At 37.5% G+C, this 21,317-nt stretch overlaps 1 protein-coding gene across 7 annotated transcripts in view; it reads left to right on the top strand.

Moving 5' to 3' along the window:
• ATP11B (ATPase phospholipid transporting 11B (putative)) overlaps positions 1 to 21,317 on the top strand; it is a 132,746-nt gene that overhangs the window by 39,699 nt on the left and 71,730 nt on the right. For all 7 annotated transcript variants that reach the window (XM_060011062.1, XM_060011066.1, XM_060011063.1 and 4 more), the window contains 5 exons: positions 6,538 to 6,585; positions 8,732 to 8,796; positions 11,306 to 11,387; positions 13,205 to 13,355; positions 14,447 to 14,644. In XM_060011062.1, coding sequence (XP_059867045.1) covers positions 6,538 to 6,585; positions 8,732 to 8,796; positions 11,306 to 11,387; positions 13,205 to 13,355; positions 14,447 to 14,644 — 544 coding nt within the window. The remainder of the gene's footprint in view (positions 1 to 6,537; positions 6,586 to 8,731; positions 8,797 to 11,305; positions 11,388 to 13,204; positions 13,356 to 14,446; positions 14,645 to 21,317) is intronic.

Here is a 21,317-nt window from a genome sequence, read left to right as displayed (position 1 = left end):
TTCTCCTCTTCTCTATGACTTCTTGATGTTAGAGTGCCCCAGGACTATCCTCAGTCCTCTTCCCTCCTCTACCTATACCTTTCATTATCTGAACTCACTCTTTGTGATCTCATCCTGGCTGATGGCTTTCAAAACCATCTATATGCTGATGACTCCAAATTTATATCTCAATCCCAGATTTCTTCCCTAGTCTTCAGATTCTTATATCCAACTTCCTGTTCCGCAATTCCACTTGGATATTTAGTAAAAAATATCAAATTAATCACGTTGAAAACTGAATTCCTGATCTTTCCTCCAGAAGTTTTTATGCTAACGGCCATTCCCATTTCAGCTGATGACAGTCCATCTTTTCAGTTGTTCCGGCCAGAAATCTTGGAGTCAGCCATGACTCCTTCATCCCCTCTCTGCTCACCTCTTCTCACCTTCTCTGCCACATCTCATCCCAATCCATCAGAATATCATATTGGTTTACTTTCAAAATACATCCAAAACCTGACCATCTTTCACCCCCTTCTCTGCTACTCAATTGATCCAAACCAGCATTATCTTCTGCTTGGATTACTGCTATCAAAGGCTTCCTTACTGGTTTTTCTGCTTTTACTCTTCTTTCCCTTGCAGTCTGTCTGTTCTCACAAAAGCAGCCAGAGTCATCCTTTTAAAATGTAAGTCAGATCATAGCATTCCTCTGCCCAAACCTTACAATGGCTTTTCTGTCTCACTCATATCTTTATAATGATCTAACTGATTGCCTCCATCCCCAACTGATCTCTGATCTAATTTTTGACCCTTCTCCCTCGTGCCTCACCCTCGAGCTACACTGGCCTCCTTATTTTCCCTTGAAAATGCCATATCCACTTCTACCTTTTCACTAGCTGTTCTTTATCTAACTCCTTTACCACCTTCTAGTCTTCGCTTAAAATCACCTCTTCAGTGAGGCCTACTTTGACTATTTAATACTGTGACTTAATCCTTCTTACCCTCTCCTGCTTTTTTTTAATAGCACATAATACCTTCTAGTATGCTATGTAATGTACTTATTTATTATGTTTGTTGCTTATTATCTCCTTCTCCAACTAAATTGTAAACTCAAGGACAGACATCTTTGTGTGTTTTGTTCACTGATGTATCCCAAGCACCTAGAACAGATCTGGCATATAGGAGGCCTTACTACATGTTTGTTGACAGTTGAAAAGAATAAATATCTTTATGGACTTAATTTTATGCACTTAAGTTTTTCCTTTTATTGAATTCTGTGATATATGCAACTAAGATTTGTGTGTGTTACAATTCACTTAACTATTGAATTGAAATACCTAGAACAGAATAGACACTCAATAAATATCTGTTGAATGAGTAAATGAATGATAAGAGTTCCACAGTATTACTTAATCAAAGGATTTGAGAACATTTTTATTGCCCATTTATTCATCATATATTGAGTGCCTCCAATAACTGAGGCATAGTGCTAGATACTGGGAATGCAGCAGTAAGGAAACAGTGATAGCTCCTGACTCCTAGAGTTAATAATCTAATACTAGATTATTCCCTAAGAACAGACAGAGCTGCAAAAGTGGAATTATTAGATTAAAACCCTAATCGAATTTGGCCTTTATTAAACCTACTGACACATTACTTTCCAAAAACATTGGATTAATTTTTATTGCTATGAGCTAAGTATAAGTTTATGAGGCTTATTATTGTTTCAAAATGTTACAAGTATTAAGTTTTGTTTTTCGTGCTTTTTAAAATTTATTTATTTATTTTTGGCTGTGTTGGGGCTTCGTTGCTGTGCGCGGGCTTTCTCTAGTTGCAGTGAGTGCGGGCTGCTCTTCGTTGCAGTGTGTGGGCTTCTCATTACGATGGCTTCTCTTGTTGCGAAGCACAGGCCCTAGGTGCACAGGCTTCAGTAGTTGTGGCGCACAGGCTTAGTTGCTCTGCAGCATGTGGGATCTTCCTGGACCAGGGCTCAAACCCGTGTCCCCTGCATTGGCAGGCAGATTCTTAACCACTGTGCCACCAGGGAAGTCCCTAGTATTAAGTATTATAGTTTTAAAATTTTTGCTGATTTTGTAGATAATAGTTTTATAGTTTTAAAACTAGTTTTAATTTATTGTTTTACTAAAAAGGCTGAGCAGGGAGTTCCCCGGCAGTCCAGCGGTTAGGACTCGGCGCTTTCACTCCCGGGGTCTGAGTTCAGTCGCTGGTTGGGGAACTAAGATCCTGCAAGCCATGCAGCACGGCCAAGAAAAAAAAGGAAGGAAAGAAAAAAAAGAAAAGCTGAACATTTTTCTGTGTTTATTAACTTTTCTCCTTTGGATATTGTCAGTTCCTTCCTAGTTACCTATTAGTTAACAGTGGTTACATTATTTCCCTTTTTATTTTTCTTTAAATAAATTTATTTACTTACTTAATTTTGGCTGTATTGGGTCTTTGTTGCTGCATACGGGCTTTTCTCTAGTTGCGGCGAGCGAGGGCTATTCTTCGTTGTGGTGCACGGGCTTCTCATTGTGGTGGCTTCTCTTGTTGCAGAGCACGGGCTCTAGGTGTACGGGCTTCAGTAGTTGTGGCTGGCGGGCTCTAGAGCACAGGCTCAGTAGTTGTGGCCCACAGGCTCTAGAGCGTAGGCTCAGTAGTTGTGGTGCACGGGCTAAGTTGCTCTGCCGCATGTGGAATCTTCCCGGACCAGGGCTCAAACCCTTGTCCCCTGCATTGGCAAGTAGATTCTTAACCACTGCGCCACCAGGGAAGTCCACATTATTTCCTTTTAGAAAACTTTAACAGCTTATTGAGGAGAGGCTAGAGTACGGTTAAGAAATTATCTCTGCCCAACCACTGGAAGAAATAAAAACTAGGAGAGTCTTCTGTTTAGGTACAGCCTCTAGCAGGTGCCTATTTCACAGTATTCTCCATAGTCTCTTTCCTTGGCTCCTTTGCTCTTTTTGTTCTTTTTTTTTTTAGTTCTTTCTATTCTCTTTATTTTTTGTAGACTCCAACTCATCAGTTCTACTTCTGGGAATTTTTCCTAACAAAATAATGATATTCTGCTTTTAGAAATATATCTTGGGCTTCCCTGGTTGCGCAATGGTTGAGAGTCTGCCTGCTGATGCAGGGAACACGGGTTCGTGCCCCAGTCTGGGAAGATCCCACATGCCGCGGAGCGGCTAGGCCCTTGAGCCATGGCCGCTGAGCCTGCATGTCCAGATCCTGTGCTCCGTAACGGGAGAGGCCACAACAGTGAGAGGCCCACATACTGCAAAAAAAAAAAAAAAAAAAAAAAAAAGATATCTTAATGCAAATGTGAAAAGATATGTACACTGGCTTGTTTGGGGCTGTATTGTTTAGACTATCCATAAGTTGGGAAAAAACCTAAGCGTCTGTCAGTAGTGAATTACTTAAATAAATTATGCAGTGACCCCAAAATACAATGCTATGTGTGGCCATTAAAAGTAATGATGTGGATCTGTTTTTTTGTGTTTTTTTTTTGTTTTTTTTTTTTGCGGTACACGGGCCTCTCACTGTTGTGGCCTCTCCCGTTGCGGAGCGCAGGCTCAGCGGCCATGGCTCACGGGCCTAACCGCTCCGCGGCATGTGGGGTCTTCCCGGACCGGGGCACGAACCCATGTCCCCTGCATCAGCAGGCGGACTCTCAACCACTGCGCCACCAGGGAAGCCCTGGATCTGTATTTTTCACAGGACATGTTAAGTGGGGAGAAAATATTACCAACAGTATTTATGATATGATCCCATTTTTGTTTTTAAGATACATACATATTTATATGTGCATGGAAAAAAAGCCTGGAAAACATACCTCAAAATATTAATAATGTTTTATTTGAGTAGTGGGGTTACTGATGATTGTTGTTTCCTTTTTGTCGTCTTTTTACATCGTCTGAATCATTTTATAAAGTATGTGTATTTGAGTGTATTCAGTCTTTATAATCAGTAAAGAATAATAAAGCTCTTTTCCATTTTGAAACAAATCATAGTGTGGCTTTGGAGAAAGGACTATGGAAAGTGCAGAATGAGTTAATCCAGCATGGTACTGGCATGAACAAATACAAGAAGTGCTTTTGAATCAAGGATAATGGGACAGATAAAATGAAGGAGAACAGGTCTCTTGTTGCCATTTGGCTCAGGAAAATCGAAAGACTGACCACGCATTATCTCTGAACAGGATCTAGGAATCACCAGCTGAATTGGCTCTTTGAATCTAAATCCAAAGTTTGAGGCTCAAACCAGAGCTACATAAAATTCCGTTAAGTAGAGATAATTAAAAATCAGTACTTCCCTGGCGGTCCAGTGGTTAAGACTCCATGCTTTCACTGCAGGGGGCATGGGTTCGATCCCTGGTTGGGGAACTAAGATCCCGCATGCCACGCAGCACAGCAAAAAAAAAAAGCAGGGCTTCCCTGGTGGCACAGTGCCAACGCAGGGGACACAGGTTCGTGCCCCGGTCTGGGAAGATCCCACATGCTGCGGAGCGGCTAGGTCCGTGAGCCATGGCCGCTGAGCCTGCGTGTCCGGAGCCTGTGCTCCGCAACGGGAGAGACCACAACAGTGAGAGGCCTGCGTACCGCAAAAAAAAAAAAAAAAAAAAAAAAAAAAAAGCAGTGCTTCTCCCTGATACAGGAGGCTGAAGGAAGAAGAAGTAAGAGATTAGCAAGAAATAATGAATCCAAAGTCTACAAGGGGTGAAGCATCTGTAACCTGGAAACAGGAGGGATAACAGGGGACATTTGGAAAGTCATGCTTAATACTTCTTTGCATAGTTAAATGATTAACGTGAGGCTCTGCCCAGAATTTGCTTCAACTCAGAATTTACCTCTCACTATTATAGAAAGTAATTTTTCACTTGAGTTGACTTTGTGCTATGGAGCTGTTTTGGTAGTGGAAATTGGAACTAAAAGGCCAGGCTATGAAAATTCATTATAACAACAGGCCACTCACTCTAAATTTCAGGAAACCAAAAGTTAAAGAAGCTCTGGAGGTCACTAATAGTTTTTTTACTTACTACTCTACCCTCCACACGTAATTCACACATAGTAGTTTGCTCAGTGAATATTTGTTGGATAAATGAGTGCATGAATAAGTATGTGAATGAGTGAATGAATGATTCTGGTTACCGGAGTCTTTATTTAGTAAACTGTGATAAAAATGTATGAGCATTCATTGTTGGCTAAATAATATATGCATCTCTGTGTAGCAATTATAAAGTCTCATCATGACCAAACTGATAATCATAATAATATATTACATTTGCATTGCCATTTTGAAAACATTTTTTCATTCATTAGTTTGCTTATAGCTGGAGTAGAGATGGCAAGAATTTTTTTTTTTTTTTTTAAAGACAATACTTTCTTGTCACCATTTGGAACACCTGGCGCCCCCAGCCTGCTCTTAATCATCAGAATACTTAATTTATAGTCAAATGTCAAGTCATCTTTGAGCCTGTGTCCTTATCCCCAGCCAGGAGCCTGTGTCCTCTATCCCCAGGCCCAACGTATTCCTTGAGTGTCAGAGTTGTGGGTAACTGCATAAAAGCTACAGTATCCCACCTTAGAAGGGCGCAGAGATGGGACGGAGAGGGCAGAGTGGCAAGTTGAAGAAAGCCATAGGCAAAGTCCAATCAGTAGTCATTAGAGGGCAAGAAAAGCCCAGGATGTCAGTAATCATAGGGGAAAGGAAATGTTGAGTACAAAATCTGAAGGAGAATGAAGGGTGGGAGAGGCCTGAGCCCAGAGGCAGTCTTGATCCAGAAGAGGTCAGCCTGAGTCAGGAACCCTGGAGGCTGTGAAGCGAAGGGCAGTGGATTAGGGGACTCAGACATCACAGAAGAGTTCGACAAGCTGGTACCCATTGGAGAAGGTGACAACACTGCCCATGACATGTAGCAGCAGCAGGAACAGAGTGAGGTTTCTCTAATGCATGGGCCCAAAGACTTTAAGTAGCAAGTTGACGAGGGTCATGTACAGAACGCTGCCAGCAGCCCCATGTAGACATAGTACAGGATCCCCAAGTCTAGATGCAGGCCAAGAATTAGGCAGAAGGCTTGGGTACCAAAAAGGTCGTGTTGCCAAAGTTGGCGAAATAGACCATGAGGAGAAGTAGTGTGAGGCAGCTGTGGGCAGCAGCAGCAGCTTATAGCGCCAGTGCAGATTCAGTACATCATCTACGAAGCCCAGGAAGATTATGCAGCAGATGGCAAGGAGCACACTTCATAGTGAGGGAAGGCTTTACACTGCTCCTCCACAAAACAGTTCAGGAAAGGGAAAGGGGTGAAGCAGAAGAGGATGGTAAGACAAACAGCACCCCTGATCGCTCCCTGGGACTCTAAGAATATTAATTTTTTAAAGCTTAATGACTGATTTACCTTTGTAATTTCTAACATGAATATTGGACGATTCATATATGCAAAAGGTTGGTTTTGTTTCGTATCTAAGAATAGTGCCAGAACTGTCTTAAAATTTTCCACCCATTGATGTCATAAGTAATGTATCATTCATTAGTTTTTTTGTAACATAGTGAATTCTTTGATAGATTCATGGGACGAATGATAATAACTCAACAAATGGAAGAAATTGTAAGGTAAGAATAAATTTGTATTATCCAATCGCTTATAAGTGAGAATTGTTTGGGGGAGGGACTAAAATCAAGTATATCCATATCAAGTATATCCATATCCCATATCATGGGAAAGGGTTAATTTAAAAACATTTAGCATTTCATCTTCTAGTAATTTCTAGCAGCAGCAGATGAGATGAGGATGAAGCAAATGCCAGGAAATGACATCAAAAACATTTAGTAAGATTATTTGTGTACTCATATTTCTTTGTCTGATATATTGGGTAGTAACATAAAGGAATCATAGTGGTCCCTATCCAGATCCTTACACATCTAAACGTACCACCACATAAGTCTCTAATACAAAAAATGTCTTATGTAATGTTTAACAAATAAAAATATTATGGTCTTCTTCACTTCAAGATCATTCCTTACAAACTAGAGTATTTATTGGCCAGTAACTTCTTATATACTCTTCTGATTGGTTATTTGGTTGGTTGGTTGTTTTGATTTGTTTTCCCTCAATATTCAGGTTAATTTCTGGTACCTACATGAAAGGCTTTGGCTCATTTCAAAGATTTTCTGATAGGGTGAGATTACATTGTTACTCATGACCACAAAGCTGAATTTAGAAAAAACCTTGGAATCAGCCCTTGAACTTCTAGTTAACTTAGCACTCCACCTCTTTTCTGGAGACGTTCAATTTCTACTGACTGCATGAAATAAGTCACTGACATAAAGAGTTGAGAATTTTTAAAAATGAAATCCTCAAGACAAGCTACCAAAAATATGCATCAGCATGGATTCACACTTTTAATAAAAGTCAACACAGGAGCACGTTCAATAAACTGTAACAAGGTCTTTTTAAGTGTAGGACCCCTGCTGAATAACAGTGACTGGGTTTTATTTTGATTTCTACAGTGACATATTGGGATGCATGTGTGGATACGTAGTATGGATTGCATTAAGATATTGTGGCTGGTAAAGGAAAAGATCAATTATGTTACCTTAGCAGGTAGAATGGTTTTAAAAAAAAAAAAGAGCCATGTTCTTTGCTAAAGCAACCAGAGTGAACTGATGAATTATCTTTTAATTTGAAGCTTTCTATCATTATATCCCAATTTTATATGCCAACATGAGCTCAAAGTTTTTCTATTCATTGCTGGAACCAAAACCAAGTAGAAAAGAGCTATAATATGGCTCCTGAATAATTGATTTTGGAATATCCATTCAGGGTGCTCCAGATACGACTATATAATAAAACCATACTTGTTAACCATAGCCCAAACACCTGGCCCCCCACCGACTGTGTTCATTGGATTATTTTTTTTTACAGTGTTTAGGTTTGCAGACCTCTTCAGAATTGGTTCAGATTCTGTTTGATTTGGATAACTGTGTATGTATATTTCAGAAAAGCCTTATGATAAGAATATCAACAAAATCAAGGCTTTTTTACTTATCCATACCAGAGTCTTATCATTTGCTATCACTAAGAAAATACAATTTTCCTTTCTAGTTATTTTTTCTCGTTTTATATCTCCTTTATGGAGAGAAATTCAAACAGCAAGAAGACCTGTGCTCCAAGAAGTATGCAATGCAAGTAGTCAAGTTGTAGTGTTGATCTTGCCTAGAAAAAGTACTAACTCACTTACTATGTTATCTTCTATAACCTAGTATAATTTTAATTGTGCAGAACTCATGCAGTTATATACAAATCATACTACAATTTATGTTTATTTTGCATTTTATTCTTCACAGAACCTGTTTACACTGCATTTTAATTCTGTATTTTCCCTTTGGAAAATGTTAATTGATTTTGCTCAGAATTTTATCTTGTGTAAAACATTTTAAAATCATTGCTTAATTTTTGGTTTTGTTGAGTTTTATGTTTAAACTTCTGAAACAAGTGGCTTTGTGATTTTATCTACAGGCATAGTCTTATTTCTGAGCCATTGATCTTAAAATGACTGAAATGCTAAGGCAGATATTTGTTGTTATGGTAACTAGCAGCATGATTGACCTCGACAGCTTTACAGTAGCAGAGATTTTGGTTTTATATGAAAGCATTGTTATAAGTATAGCTGAAGTACCTTCTGTCTGTTAAAGATGCCATTTTAAAATTTAATTGAAATTTTAATATATTCAATGATTTTGGTTATTTTTTCCCTAGACCTCTGGGGCCAGAGAGTCTCTTGCTTCGTGGAGCCAGATTAAAAAACACAAAAGAAATTTTTGGTTTGTATATATTGAAAATTTTAAATTATAGATTCGTTTTGATGCTTTATATGAAGTATTTTTAAAAGCACAGTATTTGTGGTCTTTTGGTTAGATAATGTATTGTCTATGATAATTTTCTTTCAAAGATTGTATTAATATAATTTTGTGTTATATTTTTTGTTAATTCCTATTTTTGAGTAATAGGTTAGAACCTTGCTCTTATATTTTCTTCGTGAATACTCCATGCTAAGATAATTCTGGCACTTCTGTTAATGGTGTTGAGAACTGTATACTCTGACACCTTGGTGCAGTAAACCACTTGTATAAAATTCCATTATGATTATTCTTAGATTGGATTGTTAAAACTGCTGACTCGTTTGTTCATCTGTTTATTCATTCAATGAATTCTTATTGATCTGTGACTATATAACAGATACTGCTGGAACATACACTGACTGGATCAAAAGGATGAATAAATAGTGCTCTTGCATTGTCGAGCTAAACTAATTCATTATGCTCTGAGTCAACTCTAGGTAAATTGTGAAGTCAGTGATAACCTGTAGCTGTCAACTGGCTCCTCGCCTTTCAGGAATGGCCCGTCATATTCTGGCCAGCTTGTGTTATTCACTGAATATTTACAGCTTTTGAGCTCTTCTTCCTCAGTCTCTTCTTTCCTGTTAACTGTACTGTATCTTATCTCTCAGTATTAGGCTCTCTGATAAAGAATTCCATATATTTTTAAAAAAGGAATATAACTAGTATGGCAAAAATGTGGAGAAACTGGAACCCTCATACATTGCTGGTGGGAGTGTAGAATGTTGCAGCTGCTGTGGAAAGTAGTTTGGCAATGCCTCAATAAGTTAAACATAGAATTACTGTATCACTCAGCAATTCTGCTTCTAGCTATATACCCTAAAGAATTGAAGAAGACAGGTGCTCAAACAAAGGCTTGTGTGAGAATGTTCATAGCAGCACTGTTCACAATAGCCAAAGGGTGGAAACTGCCCAAATGTCTACCAACTAATGAATGGATAAACAAAGTGTAGGATATCCAAGTAATGGAATATTATTCATCCATAAGAAATGAAGTACTGATATATGCTACAACATATATAAACTTTGAAAACATTATGCTTAGTGAATGAAGTCAAACACAAAAGGCCACATATTGTATGATTTCATTTATACTTAAAATACCCAAAACAGGCAAATTCATAGAGACAGAAAGTAGATTAGTGGTTCCCAGCATCTGGGGAGTGGAGGGGAATTGGGAATGATTGTTTAATGGGTACAGGATTTTTTTGGCGGGGGGGCGGGTGATGAAATATTCTCAACTTAGATAGGATGGTTGCACAACATTGTGAATGTAACTAAGTGCCACTGAATAGTATTAAAAAGGCAAACTGTATGTTATGTGTATTTTACCACAATTTTAAAAAGGGGACCATAGTAAAGTTTTAATGGCAGAAGCCAGAGAAAACCTCCAGGGCTTTTAGGCCCTCTCGTGTAATGCTGTATTTTAACACCTCTCTAGCAGTAACACCTTTCACACTCTTAAAATTTAGGAAACGTGTATTTGAATGCCTTTAAATGGGTCTGCTATTGTTTTCCTCAGCACCACCTCTCTGTGTTGTACCATTTTGTCTCATTTCTCACATTTCTATAATTTTGGTGCCCTTTATCATTTGAGTTGTAATCCCTGCCTTGGAAGGATAATTCCAATAGTGAAAATTCCAATTATTGATCGTCTTTCTGTTTCTAGGCATTTTGCTAATCTGCCACACAACTCTCATACCAGTTTTATTAGGTATTTTTCCCATTTAAAGATGGGGAAATTGAGACTCAGAAAGATTAGATAACTTACTCAAGGTCACAGAACTGATAAGTGGCAGAGCTAGCCTTCAAACCAAGCTCTAACTCCAAAGTTTTTAAATAAGACTGGTCCTACCCCAGTTTTAGTCCCCTTATTACTGTCATTCTCATCTCAGTCATTCACGTAGGCACATATTTTTAAAATAGCACTTTCCTTGTGTTTATTTCATTTACTCTGACATTCCATATTATCTTTCCAGTGCTTATGAGATTATGTCTAGACTCCAGATTCTGGCATTCAAGGTCTTTCAAACTGACGCCAATCCATTGTTACAGCCTAACAGAAAGCGCTTTTCTATTTGTCTTTGTTAACACTGTTTGCTCTGTCTGTAATGGCCTTCCCTCCCTTCTTTATCTTTCCGAATTCTTTCCTCCATCAATTCCAACTCAAATAATACCTCTTTCATTCAGATATCCCAGTTATAATTCAGGAACAGAACCCACATGCCTTCCTCATTCAACCGGTTGAATGACTGGAATTTCCCAAAATTGCACTTGGAAAGCCTTTTAAAAAAAACTCCAGAAAGACTTAAAGGAAAGCCAAATTCTGACAACTCTCAGATGATACAGTTTCTTAGATTTTCTTTCGTGCTAGTGAGTACATTTCTTTTGTGAAACATGGTAGAGGATTATCTTAAGACTGTTTGTTTTGCAGGTGTTGCTGTGTATACTGGAATGGAAACTAAGATGGCATTAAATTACAAGAGCAAATCACAGAAACGATCTGCAGTAGAAAAGTAAGAAAACTATTTTCATTTATTTACACATAAATAGGACTTTTAAAAAATTAATTTATTTTCTTGCACTGGGTCTTAGTTGAAGCAGGCAGGTCCTTAGTTGTCGCTTGAGGGCTCCTTAGTTGCAACATGTGAACTCTTAGTTGTGGCATGCATGTGGGATCTAGTTCCCTGACCAGGGATCAAACCCAGGCCCCCTGCATTGGGAGCGCAGAGTCTTAACCACTGAGCTACCATGGAAGTCCCAATATTACTATTGCTATGTATATTATTCTATATGTAGAAAATATGTATATAAAAATATATATTTCAAGTCAACAAACGATGGTATCCTTGAAGATAGGGATGGTTTCTCATTTTTATTTATTTAATTTTAATTTATTGAAATATAGTTGACGTAAAATATTATGTTAGTTCCAGGTGTAGTACATAGTGATTTGACATTTGCATACATTATGAAATGTTGACCACAGTAAGTCTAGTAATTGTCTGGCCCCATACAAAGTTATTGCAATAATATTGACCATATTCCTTATGCTGTATATTACATTCTCATGGCTTACTTATTTTATAACCCAAGGTTTATACCTCTTAATCCCTTTCACCTATTTTACCCATCCCCCCAATACCAGCAAGCAACCACCTATTTGTATCTATGAGTCTGTTTTCATTTTGTTTTGTTTTTTAATTTTTTATTTATTTATTTTTTTGATGTGGACCATTTTTGAAAGTCTTTATTGAATTCGTTACAATGTTGCTTCTGTTTTATGTTTTTGGATTTTTTAAGGCATGTGGGATCTTAGCGTCCCAACCAGGGACTGTGTGTGTGTTCTTAGCTCCCTGACCAGGGATCGAACCCACACCCCCTGCATTGGAAAGCAGAGTCTTAACCACTGGACCACCAGGGAAGTCCCTGTTTTGTTATTCTAGATTCCACATATAAGTGAGATCATACGGTATTTGTCTTTTTCTGTCTGACTTAGCATAATAACCTCTAGATTCATCCATGTTGTCACAGATGGCAAGATTTCAATTTTTTCCCCCCCAAAGAAAAGACTTTTGGGAGTCTCCCTGCCTAATGGGAGACTTAGGTAGGTTTATTGGCTGAGGGGAAGTACCAACATAGAGGGTGTACCAGTGAGCTACTGCCACCAAATTGCTGCATCATAAACTGTCCTACAACTCATTCACTTCCATTCATTGTCACAGATGAGTGGATTGGCTGAGGGTCAGCTGAGCTCTGCTGAGAGGAGCTGGGATGACTCAGCGTTGCCTCTCATGTCTCTCTTCTTCCTGGGACACGCTAATGCAGAAATGTGCTCTTCTTCTTTTTTTTTAAAACAAAATTATTTATTTATTTATTTTTGGCTGCATTGGGTCTTCGTTGCTGTGTGCAGGCTTTCTCTAGTTGTGGCTCGCGGGCTCTAGAGCGCAGGCTCAGTAGTTGTGGCACACGTGGGCTTAGTTGCTCCGCAGCATGAGGGATCTTCCCAGACCAGGGCTCAAACCCATGTCCCTGCGTTGGCAGGTGGATTCTTAACCACTGCACCACCAGAGAAGCCCACTATAAGCATTTTGAACAGTAGTTAACTATAGTAAATATGCTTGTAATCTTATGTATCTGTTCTTTTATTTCTAGTAAATGGATTGAATTGAATGGTCATTTCTTAAAAACATAGACTGTGTCCTTTAAATAGCTACCGTTATATCTTATATATTGATATTTAGTATCTTATTTAATACCAATGTTAATTTCCAAACAAATGAGTATAGTAACATATAATTGATACATTGTATATTCTCTTTCTTCATTTCAGGTCAATGAATACATTTTTGATAATTTATCTAATAATTCTTATTTCTGAAGCCATCATCAGTACTATCTTGAAATATACATGGCAAGCTGAAGAAAAATGGGATGAACCTTGGTATAACCAAAAAACAGAACATCAAAGAAATAGTAGTAAGGTACTTCATGGTGTTCTTGACTCTGTTACAAAGAAAATTTTATTCTTTGGAAATTTTATTTCTTTTAATGCTTTGGTAGTGACTTCTGATAGGAGTGACCACTGTCATCCCTAAAACTATCACTATTGAAGGGTGACAAAAGGTTATTGCACGTGAAGAGTAGCCAGCATGTTTGTACTGGTATGCTTTTTACATTTTACAGCATAAGCAGTTATATTCCCTATGGCATGACTTGAATAATTAAAAGAGATCACAGACATTTAAGTCATCTGTATTGGCATTCCACTTCAGTAATACAAATTGAAATTTTTATTCTACTTACTGTATGTAAATAGAATTTTCACTTCTATCAGAATAATTCAAGGAGTCTTACTGTCAATATATTGGTGGTATAAATACGAATTATGTCATAAAAAGTTTTAAACTGAGTAAATATGGACTACCAGGAGAAGTTAACGTGCAGTTTTGGTAAATTGTTCTCCAAATTTCACTTTAGATTAAAGTGCAAATATTGGAAGATAAGTTTGAATGTCAAGAGACCAAAAAGCAGATAATCACAGGAACATATTTTCAGTATCATTTACAATTAGGTATTTTATCTTTTACAGAACATATTTTAAAATGTGGAACTGCTATGCCATTGAAGTAGGCTATTCCTGTGTAATCTGTAATTGAGAGTTTTAATTTCTAGCAGTTCTAGCCTAGCAATTATTTTACATTTTTAAAATTACCGTCAGTTTTTAGTTATCTGTGATTTTGATGTGTAGAAATAGAATGGTAAGTATGCTACAGAGGTTCTAATTATAATTTTGTCATAAGTAATTTCAGTCACACCAGGCTTTTCTGGTAGCTTCTAAAAAGTAACAAATTAAGTAATTTGGTTCTAACCTTTCTTCTTTTAATTTGTTCAAGATTCTAATGAGCAATAAAATAACCAAAGGAAATCTGTTAAAAAGACAATTCAGTAAATGAATTTCATTTCATGAGACTTTTCTGCTTCAGAATATAGTTGATGGTCTGTTGAGATATGAAACTATCTGATAATTTCCTTCATATTTTTGTCTTATCAAGCAATCATTTTTTTCCCCTAGATTCTGAAATTTATTTCAGACTTCCTTGCTTTTTTGGTACTCTACAATTTCATCATTCCAATTTCATTATATGTGACAGTTGAAATGCAGAAATTTCTTGGATCATTTTTTATTGGCTGGGATCTTGATCTCTATCATGAAGAATCAGATCAGAAAGCTCAAGTCAATACTTCTGATCTGAATGAAGAACTTGGACAGGTAAAAATGATCTGTTTTTTTTCTAATTTGTTATTTTTATCAAAATAATAAGTGTACAAAGACTAATAAAACTAAATATTACAAGGCTTATACCAAAAAACAGCCACACTTTCTTTGCTCCACACCTAATTTCTTGTTTCCCATTTTGAAATCTTAAGCTGTTTTTTTCATTACTTAGCACTGTATTTCTATATAGTATTCTTTCTTGATTTTTAAATTTGAGACATTATTTACTATGGAATCTAAACATATAATACTACACTACTCCTTCCACACGCATACCCAGACATATACCAACTTTGCCTCCCCATGACACCCCAGTATTGTTAAATCACAATTTGGGATTTAATAAATATTCATTTACATTATTAGGACTGTTTTGGTATTATTTACTAATTCCTTGTTCTCTTTGTAATACTATACTTACATTTTTATTTCTTATGTATTTTGGTTTTGCTGGAGTTAATTGCTCTGTTTTTTATTTGCTTAATTTTCATTTACCACAAACAAATCTCTGACAAGTATATGAACCATCTCTCCACGTATTCAAACACACCAGGTAATCTCGCTGACTTTCTGTTTTGAAGCCTTTTATTTTTCTGCTTCAATTTGGACTTCTTTCTGGGCCTGCTTCTCTGCTGTCACCGTGGGCTTGCTTTTCCATCACCCTAGAACTTCCTTTGTCTCCCACCCGTTTTGGATTTCCTGTCTTCTGGATCCCATGTCTTCCCACCTGTTGATTATTCTCTTATTTTGGTGGAACACATCTAATAACTTCTTGAAAAAGGATGCATAACAGGGAAATACTTTGAAACTTCGCACGTCTGAAAATATCTTTATTCCCTTCTTACACTTGATTAGTAATTTAGCTGGGTAGGGACTTCACTGGTGGTCCAGTGGTAAGGGATCTGCCTTGCAGTGCAGGGGACACTGCTTTGATCCCTGGTCAGGGAACTAAGATCCCACATGCCGCAGGGCAACTAAGATCCCACGTGCAGCAACTACTGAGCTCGCACACTCCAGCGAGGAGACCGCGCACTCCAATGAGGAGCCCGCGCACCGTAATGAAAGATCCCGCATGCTTCTACGAGGATCCCATGTGCTGCAGATAAGACCCAACACAGCCCCCAAAAAAATAAAATATTAATAAAATAAATAAATAATAAACAAATCTTAAAAAAAAATAATTTATCTGGGTAACACATGCCAGGTTGGAAATTATTTTTCCTCAAAATTTCAAAAGCATTTCTTCATTTATTTATAGCTTCCAATGTTTTTTTTAGAAATCCAATGCCATTCTGATTCTCAGTTCTTTATGTGTGATCTGTTGTTTTATCTCTGGAAGTGTTTAGTGTTTTAGGATCTTCCCTTTATTCAATGAATCTGAAATTTTATGATATACCTTGGTGTGAGTCTTTTTTTTTTTCTTTCATTGGGCAATAAACTCTGTGAGCCCTTTGTGCCTGGAAACACAAGTCTTCAGTTCTAGGAATTTTTCTTATATTATTTCTTTGGTAAAGTGTCTTTTTATGTTTTATGGGATTTTCTTTTGAAATTTATTATTTTGGATGTCAGATCATTTATCTTGACTCTCTGATTTCTTTGACTTTCAATTTTAATTTCTCTGTTTTTATAATCTTTTTGGGAGAATTCATGAACTTTATCTTTCCACCTATCTTTTTTTTTGCATTGTTTTTTATACTGCAGATTCTTATTAGTCATCAATTTTATACACATCAGTGTATACATGTCAATCCCAATCGCCCAATTCAGCACACCACCATCCCCACCATCCCCCATGGCGGTTTTCCTCACTTGGTGTCCATATGTCTGTTCTCTACATCTGTGTCTCAACTTCTGCCCTGCAAACTGGCTCATCTGTACCATTTTTCTAGGTTCCACATACATGCATTAATAAACGATCTTTGTTTTTCTCTTTCTGACTTACTTCACTCTGTATGACACTCTCTAGATCCGTCCACGTCTCAACAAATGACTCAATTTCGTTCCTTCTTATGGCTCAGTAATATTCCATTGTATATATGTACCACATCTTCTTTATTCATTCATCTGTCGATGGGCGTTTAGGTTGCTTCCATGACCTGGCTGTTGTAAATAGTGCTGCAGTGAACATTGGGGTGCATGTGTCTTTTTGAATTATGGTTTTCTCTGGGTATATACCCAGTAGTGGGATTGCTGGATCATATGGTAAATCTATTTTTACTTTTTTAAGGAACCTCCATATTGTTCTCCATAGTGGCTGTATCAATTTACATTCCCACCAACAGTGCAAGAGGGTTCCCTTTTCTCCACACCCTCTCCAGCATTTGTTGTTTGTAGATTTTCTGATGATGCCCATTCTAACTGGTGTGAGGTGATGCCTCATTGTAGTTTTGATTTGCATTTCTCTAATAATTAGTGATGTTGAACAGCTTTTCATGTGCTTCTTGGCCATCTGCATGTCTTCTTTGGAGAAATGTCTATTTAGGTCTTCTGCCCATTTTTGGATTGGGTTGTTTGTTTCTTTAACATTGAGCTGCATGAGCTGTTTATATATTTTGGGGATTAATCCTTTGTCTGTTGATTCGTTTGCAAATATTTTCTCCCATTCTGAGGGTTGTCTTTTCGTATTTATGGTTTCCTTTGCTGTGCAAAAGCTTTGAAGTTTCATTAGGTCCCATTTGTTTATTTTTGTTTTTATTTCCATTACTCTAGGAGGTGGATCAAAAAAGATCTTGCTGTGATTTATGTGAAAGAGTGTTCTTCCTATGTCTTCCTCTAAGAGTTTTATAGTGTCGGGTCTTACATTTACGTCTCGAATCCATTTTGAGTCTATTTTTGTGTGTGGTGTTAGGAAGTGTTCTAATTTCATTCTTTTACATGTAGCTGTCCAGTTTTCCCAGCACCACTTACTGAAGAGACTGTCTTTTCTCCATCATATATCTTTGCCTCCTTTGTCATAGATTAGTTGACCATAGTTGCGTGGGTTTATCTCTGGGCTTTCTATCGTGTTCCACTGATCTGTATTTCTGTTTTTGTGCCAGTACCATATTGTCTTGATTACTGTAGTTTTGTGGTATAGTCTGAGGTCAGGGAGTCTGATTCCTCCAGCTCCGTTTTTTTCCCCTCAAGACTGCTTTGGCTATTTGGGGTCTTTTGTGTCTCCATACAAATTTTAAGATGATTTGTTCTAGTTCCGTAAAAAGTGCCATTGGTAATTTGATAGGGATTGCATTGAATCTGTAGATTGCTTTGGGTAGTATAGTCATTTTCACTATTGATTCTTCCAGTCCAAGAACATGCTATATCTCTCCATCTGTTGGTATCATCTTTAATTTCTTTCATCAGTGTCTTATAGTTTTCTGTATACAGGTCTTTTGTCTCCCTAGGTAGGTTTATTCCTAGATATTTTATTCTTTTTGTTGCAGTGGTAAATGGGGGTGTTTCCATAATTTCTCTTTCAGATTTTTCATCATTAGTGTATACGAATGCAAGAGATTTCTGTGCATTAATTTGTATCCTGCAACTTTACCAAATTTATTGATGAGCTTTAGTATTTTTCTGGTAGCATTTTTAGGATTCTGTATTTATAGTATCATGTCATCTGCAGACAGTGACAGTTTTACTTCTTCTTTTCCAATTTGTATTCCTTTTATTTCTTTTTCTTCTCTGATTGCCATGGTTAGGACTTCCAAAACTATGTTGAATAATAGTGGTGAGAGTGGACATCCTTGTCTCGTTCTTGATCTTAGAGGAAATGCTTTCAGTTTTTCACCATTGAGAATGATATTTGCTGTGCTTTGTCATATATGGCCTTTATTATGTTGAGGTAGGTTCCCTCTATGCCCACTTTTGGGAGAGTTTTTATCATAAATGGGTGTTGAATTTTGTCAAAAGCTTTTTCTGCATCTACTGAGATGATCATGGTTTTTGTTCTTCAGTTTGTTAATATGGTGTATCCCATTGATTGATTTGCATATATTGAAGAATCCTTGCATCCCTGGGATAAATCCCACGTGATCGTGGTGTATGATCCTTTTAATGTGTTGTTGGATTCTGTTTGCTGGTATTTTGTTAGGATTTTTGCATCTATATTTATCAGTGATATTGGTCTGTAATTTTCTTTTTTTGTGGTATCTTTGTCTGGTTTTCGTATCAGGGTGATGGTGGCCTCGTAGAATGAGTTTGGGAGTGCTCCTTCCTCTGCAGTTTTTTGGAAAAGTATGAGAAGGATGGATGTTAACTCTTCTCTAAACGTTTGATAGAATTCACCTGTGAAGCCGTCTGGTCCTGGACTTTGGTTTGTTGGAAGATTTTTTTTTTTTTCGGTACGTGGGCCTCTCACTGTTGTGGCCTCTCCCATTGCAGAGCACAGGCTCCAAACGCGCAGGCTCAGCGGCCATAGCTCACGGTCCCAGCCGCTCTGTGGCATGGGATCTTCCGGGACCGGGGCACGAACCCTTAGCCCCGGCATCAGCAGGCGGACTCTCAACCACTGTGCCATCAGGGAAGCCCATGTTGGAAGATTTTTAATCACAGTTTCAATTTCATTACTTGTGATTGGTCTGTGCATATTTTCTGTTTCTTCCTGGTTCAGTCTTGGAAGGTTATACCTTTCTAAGAATTTGTCCATTTCTTCCAGGTTGTCCATTTTATTGGCATAGAGTTGCTTGTAGTAGTCTCTTAGGATGCTTTGTATTTCCGTGGTGTCTGTTGTAACTTCTCCTTTTTCATTTCTAATTTTATTGATTTGAGTCCTCTCCCTCTTTTTCTTGATGAGTCTGGCTAATGGTTTATCGATTTTGTTTATCTTCTCAAAGAACCAGCTTTTAGTTTTATTGGATCTTTGCTATTGTTTTCTTTGTTTCTATTTCATTTATTTCTGCTCTGATTTTTATGATTTCTTTCCTTCTGCTAACTCTGGGTTTTGTTTGTTCTTCTTTCTCTAGTTCCTTTGGGTGTAAGGTTAGATTGTTTACTTGAGATTTTTCTTGTTTCTTGAGGTTGGCTTTTATAGCTATAAACTTCCTTCTTAGAACTGCTTTTGCTGCATCCCATAGGTTTTGGATCATCGTGTTTTCATTGTCATTTGTAGGTATTTTTTGATTTCCTCTTTGATTTCTTCAGTAATCTCTTGGTTATTTAGTAACGTATTGTTTAGCCTCAATGTGTTTGTGTTTTTTACGTTTTTTTCCCCTGTAATTCATTTCTAATCTCATAGTGTTGTGGTCAGAAAAGATGCTTGATATGATTTCAATTTTCTTAAATTTACTGAGGCTTGATTTGTGACCCAATATGTGATCTATCCTGGAGAATGTTCATGCGCACTTGAGAAGAAAGTGTAATCTGCTATTTTTGGATGGAATGTCCTATAAATATCAATTATGCTATCTGGTCTTTTGTGTCATTTAAAGCTTCTGTTTCCTTATTTATTTTCATTTTGGATCATCTGCCCATTGGTGTAAGTGAGGTGTTAAAGTCCCGCACTATTATTGTGTTGCTGTCGATTTTCTCTTTTATAGCTGTTAGCAGTTGCCTTATGTATTGAGGTGCTCCTATGTTGGATGCATATATATTTGTAATGTTATATCTTCTTCTTGGATCGATACCTTGATCATTATGTAGTGTCCTTCCTTGTCTCTTGTAACATTATTTTAAAGTCTATTTATCTGATATGAGTATTGATATACCAGCTTTCTTTTGGTTTCCATTTGCATGGAATATCTTTTTACATCCCCTCACTTTCAGTCTGTATGTGTCCCTAGGTCTGAAGTGCGTCTTTTGTAGACAGGCATATATACGGGTCTTGTTTTTGTATCCATTCAGCAAGCCTGTGTCTTTTGGTTGGAGCATTGAATCCATTCACGTTTAAGGTAATTATCAATATGTATGTTCCTCTGACCATTTTCTGAATTGTTTTGGGTTTGTTTTTGTAGGTCCTTTTCTTCTCTTTTGTTTCCCGCTTAGAGAAGTTCCTTTAGCATTTGTTGTAAAGCTGGTTTGGTGGTGCTGAATTGTCTTAGCTTTTGCTTATTTGTAAAGCTTTTGATTTCTCCATCGAATCTGAATGAGATCCTTGTTGGGTAGAGTAATCTTGGCTGTAGGTTCTTCCCTTTCATCACTTTAAGCAGATCATGCCACTCCCTTCTGGCTTATAGAGTTTCTGCTGAGAAATCAGCTGTTAACCTTATGGTAGTTCCCTTGTATGTTATTTGTCGTTTTTCCCTTGCTGCTTTTGATAATTTTTCTTTGTCTTTAATTTTTGCCAATTTGATTACTATGTGCCTCGGCGTGTTTCTCCTTGGGTTTATCCTGTGTGGGACTCGCTGCGCTTCCTGGACTCGGGTGGCTATTTCCTTTCCCATGTTAGGGAAGTTTTTGACTATAATCTCTTCAGATATTTTCTCTGGTTCTTTCTCTCTCTCTTCTTCTGCGACCCTTATGATGCGAATGTTGTTGCGTTTAATGTTGTCCCAGAGGTCTCTTAGGCTGTCTTCATTTCTTTTCAGTCTTTTTTCTTTAGTTCTGTTCCACAGCAGTGAATTCCACCATTCTGTCTTCCAGGTCACTTATCTGTTCTTCTGCCTCAGTTATTCTGCTATTGATTCCTTCTAGTGTAGTTTTCATTGTCATTTATTGTATTGTTCATCTCTGTTTGTTTGTTCTTTAATTC

This window comes from Delphinus delphis, chromosome 4, assembly GCF_949987515.2.
Source record: "Delphinus delphis chromosome 4, mDelDel1.2, whole genome shotgun sequence".
In the NCBI taxonomy this organism is placed as follows: domain Eukaryota; kingdom Metazoa; phylum Chordata; class Mammalia; order Artiodactyla; family Delphinidae; genus Delphinus; species Delphinus delphis.
The sequence above is the reverse complement of the archived record's forward strand: the minus strand, read 5'-3'. Positions and strand labels throughout refer to the sequence as shown.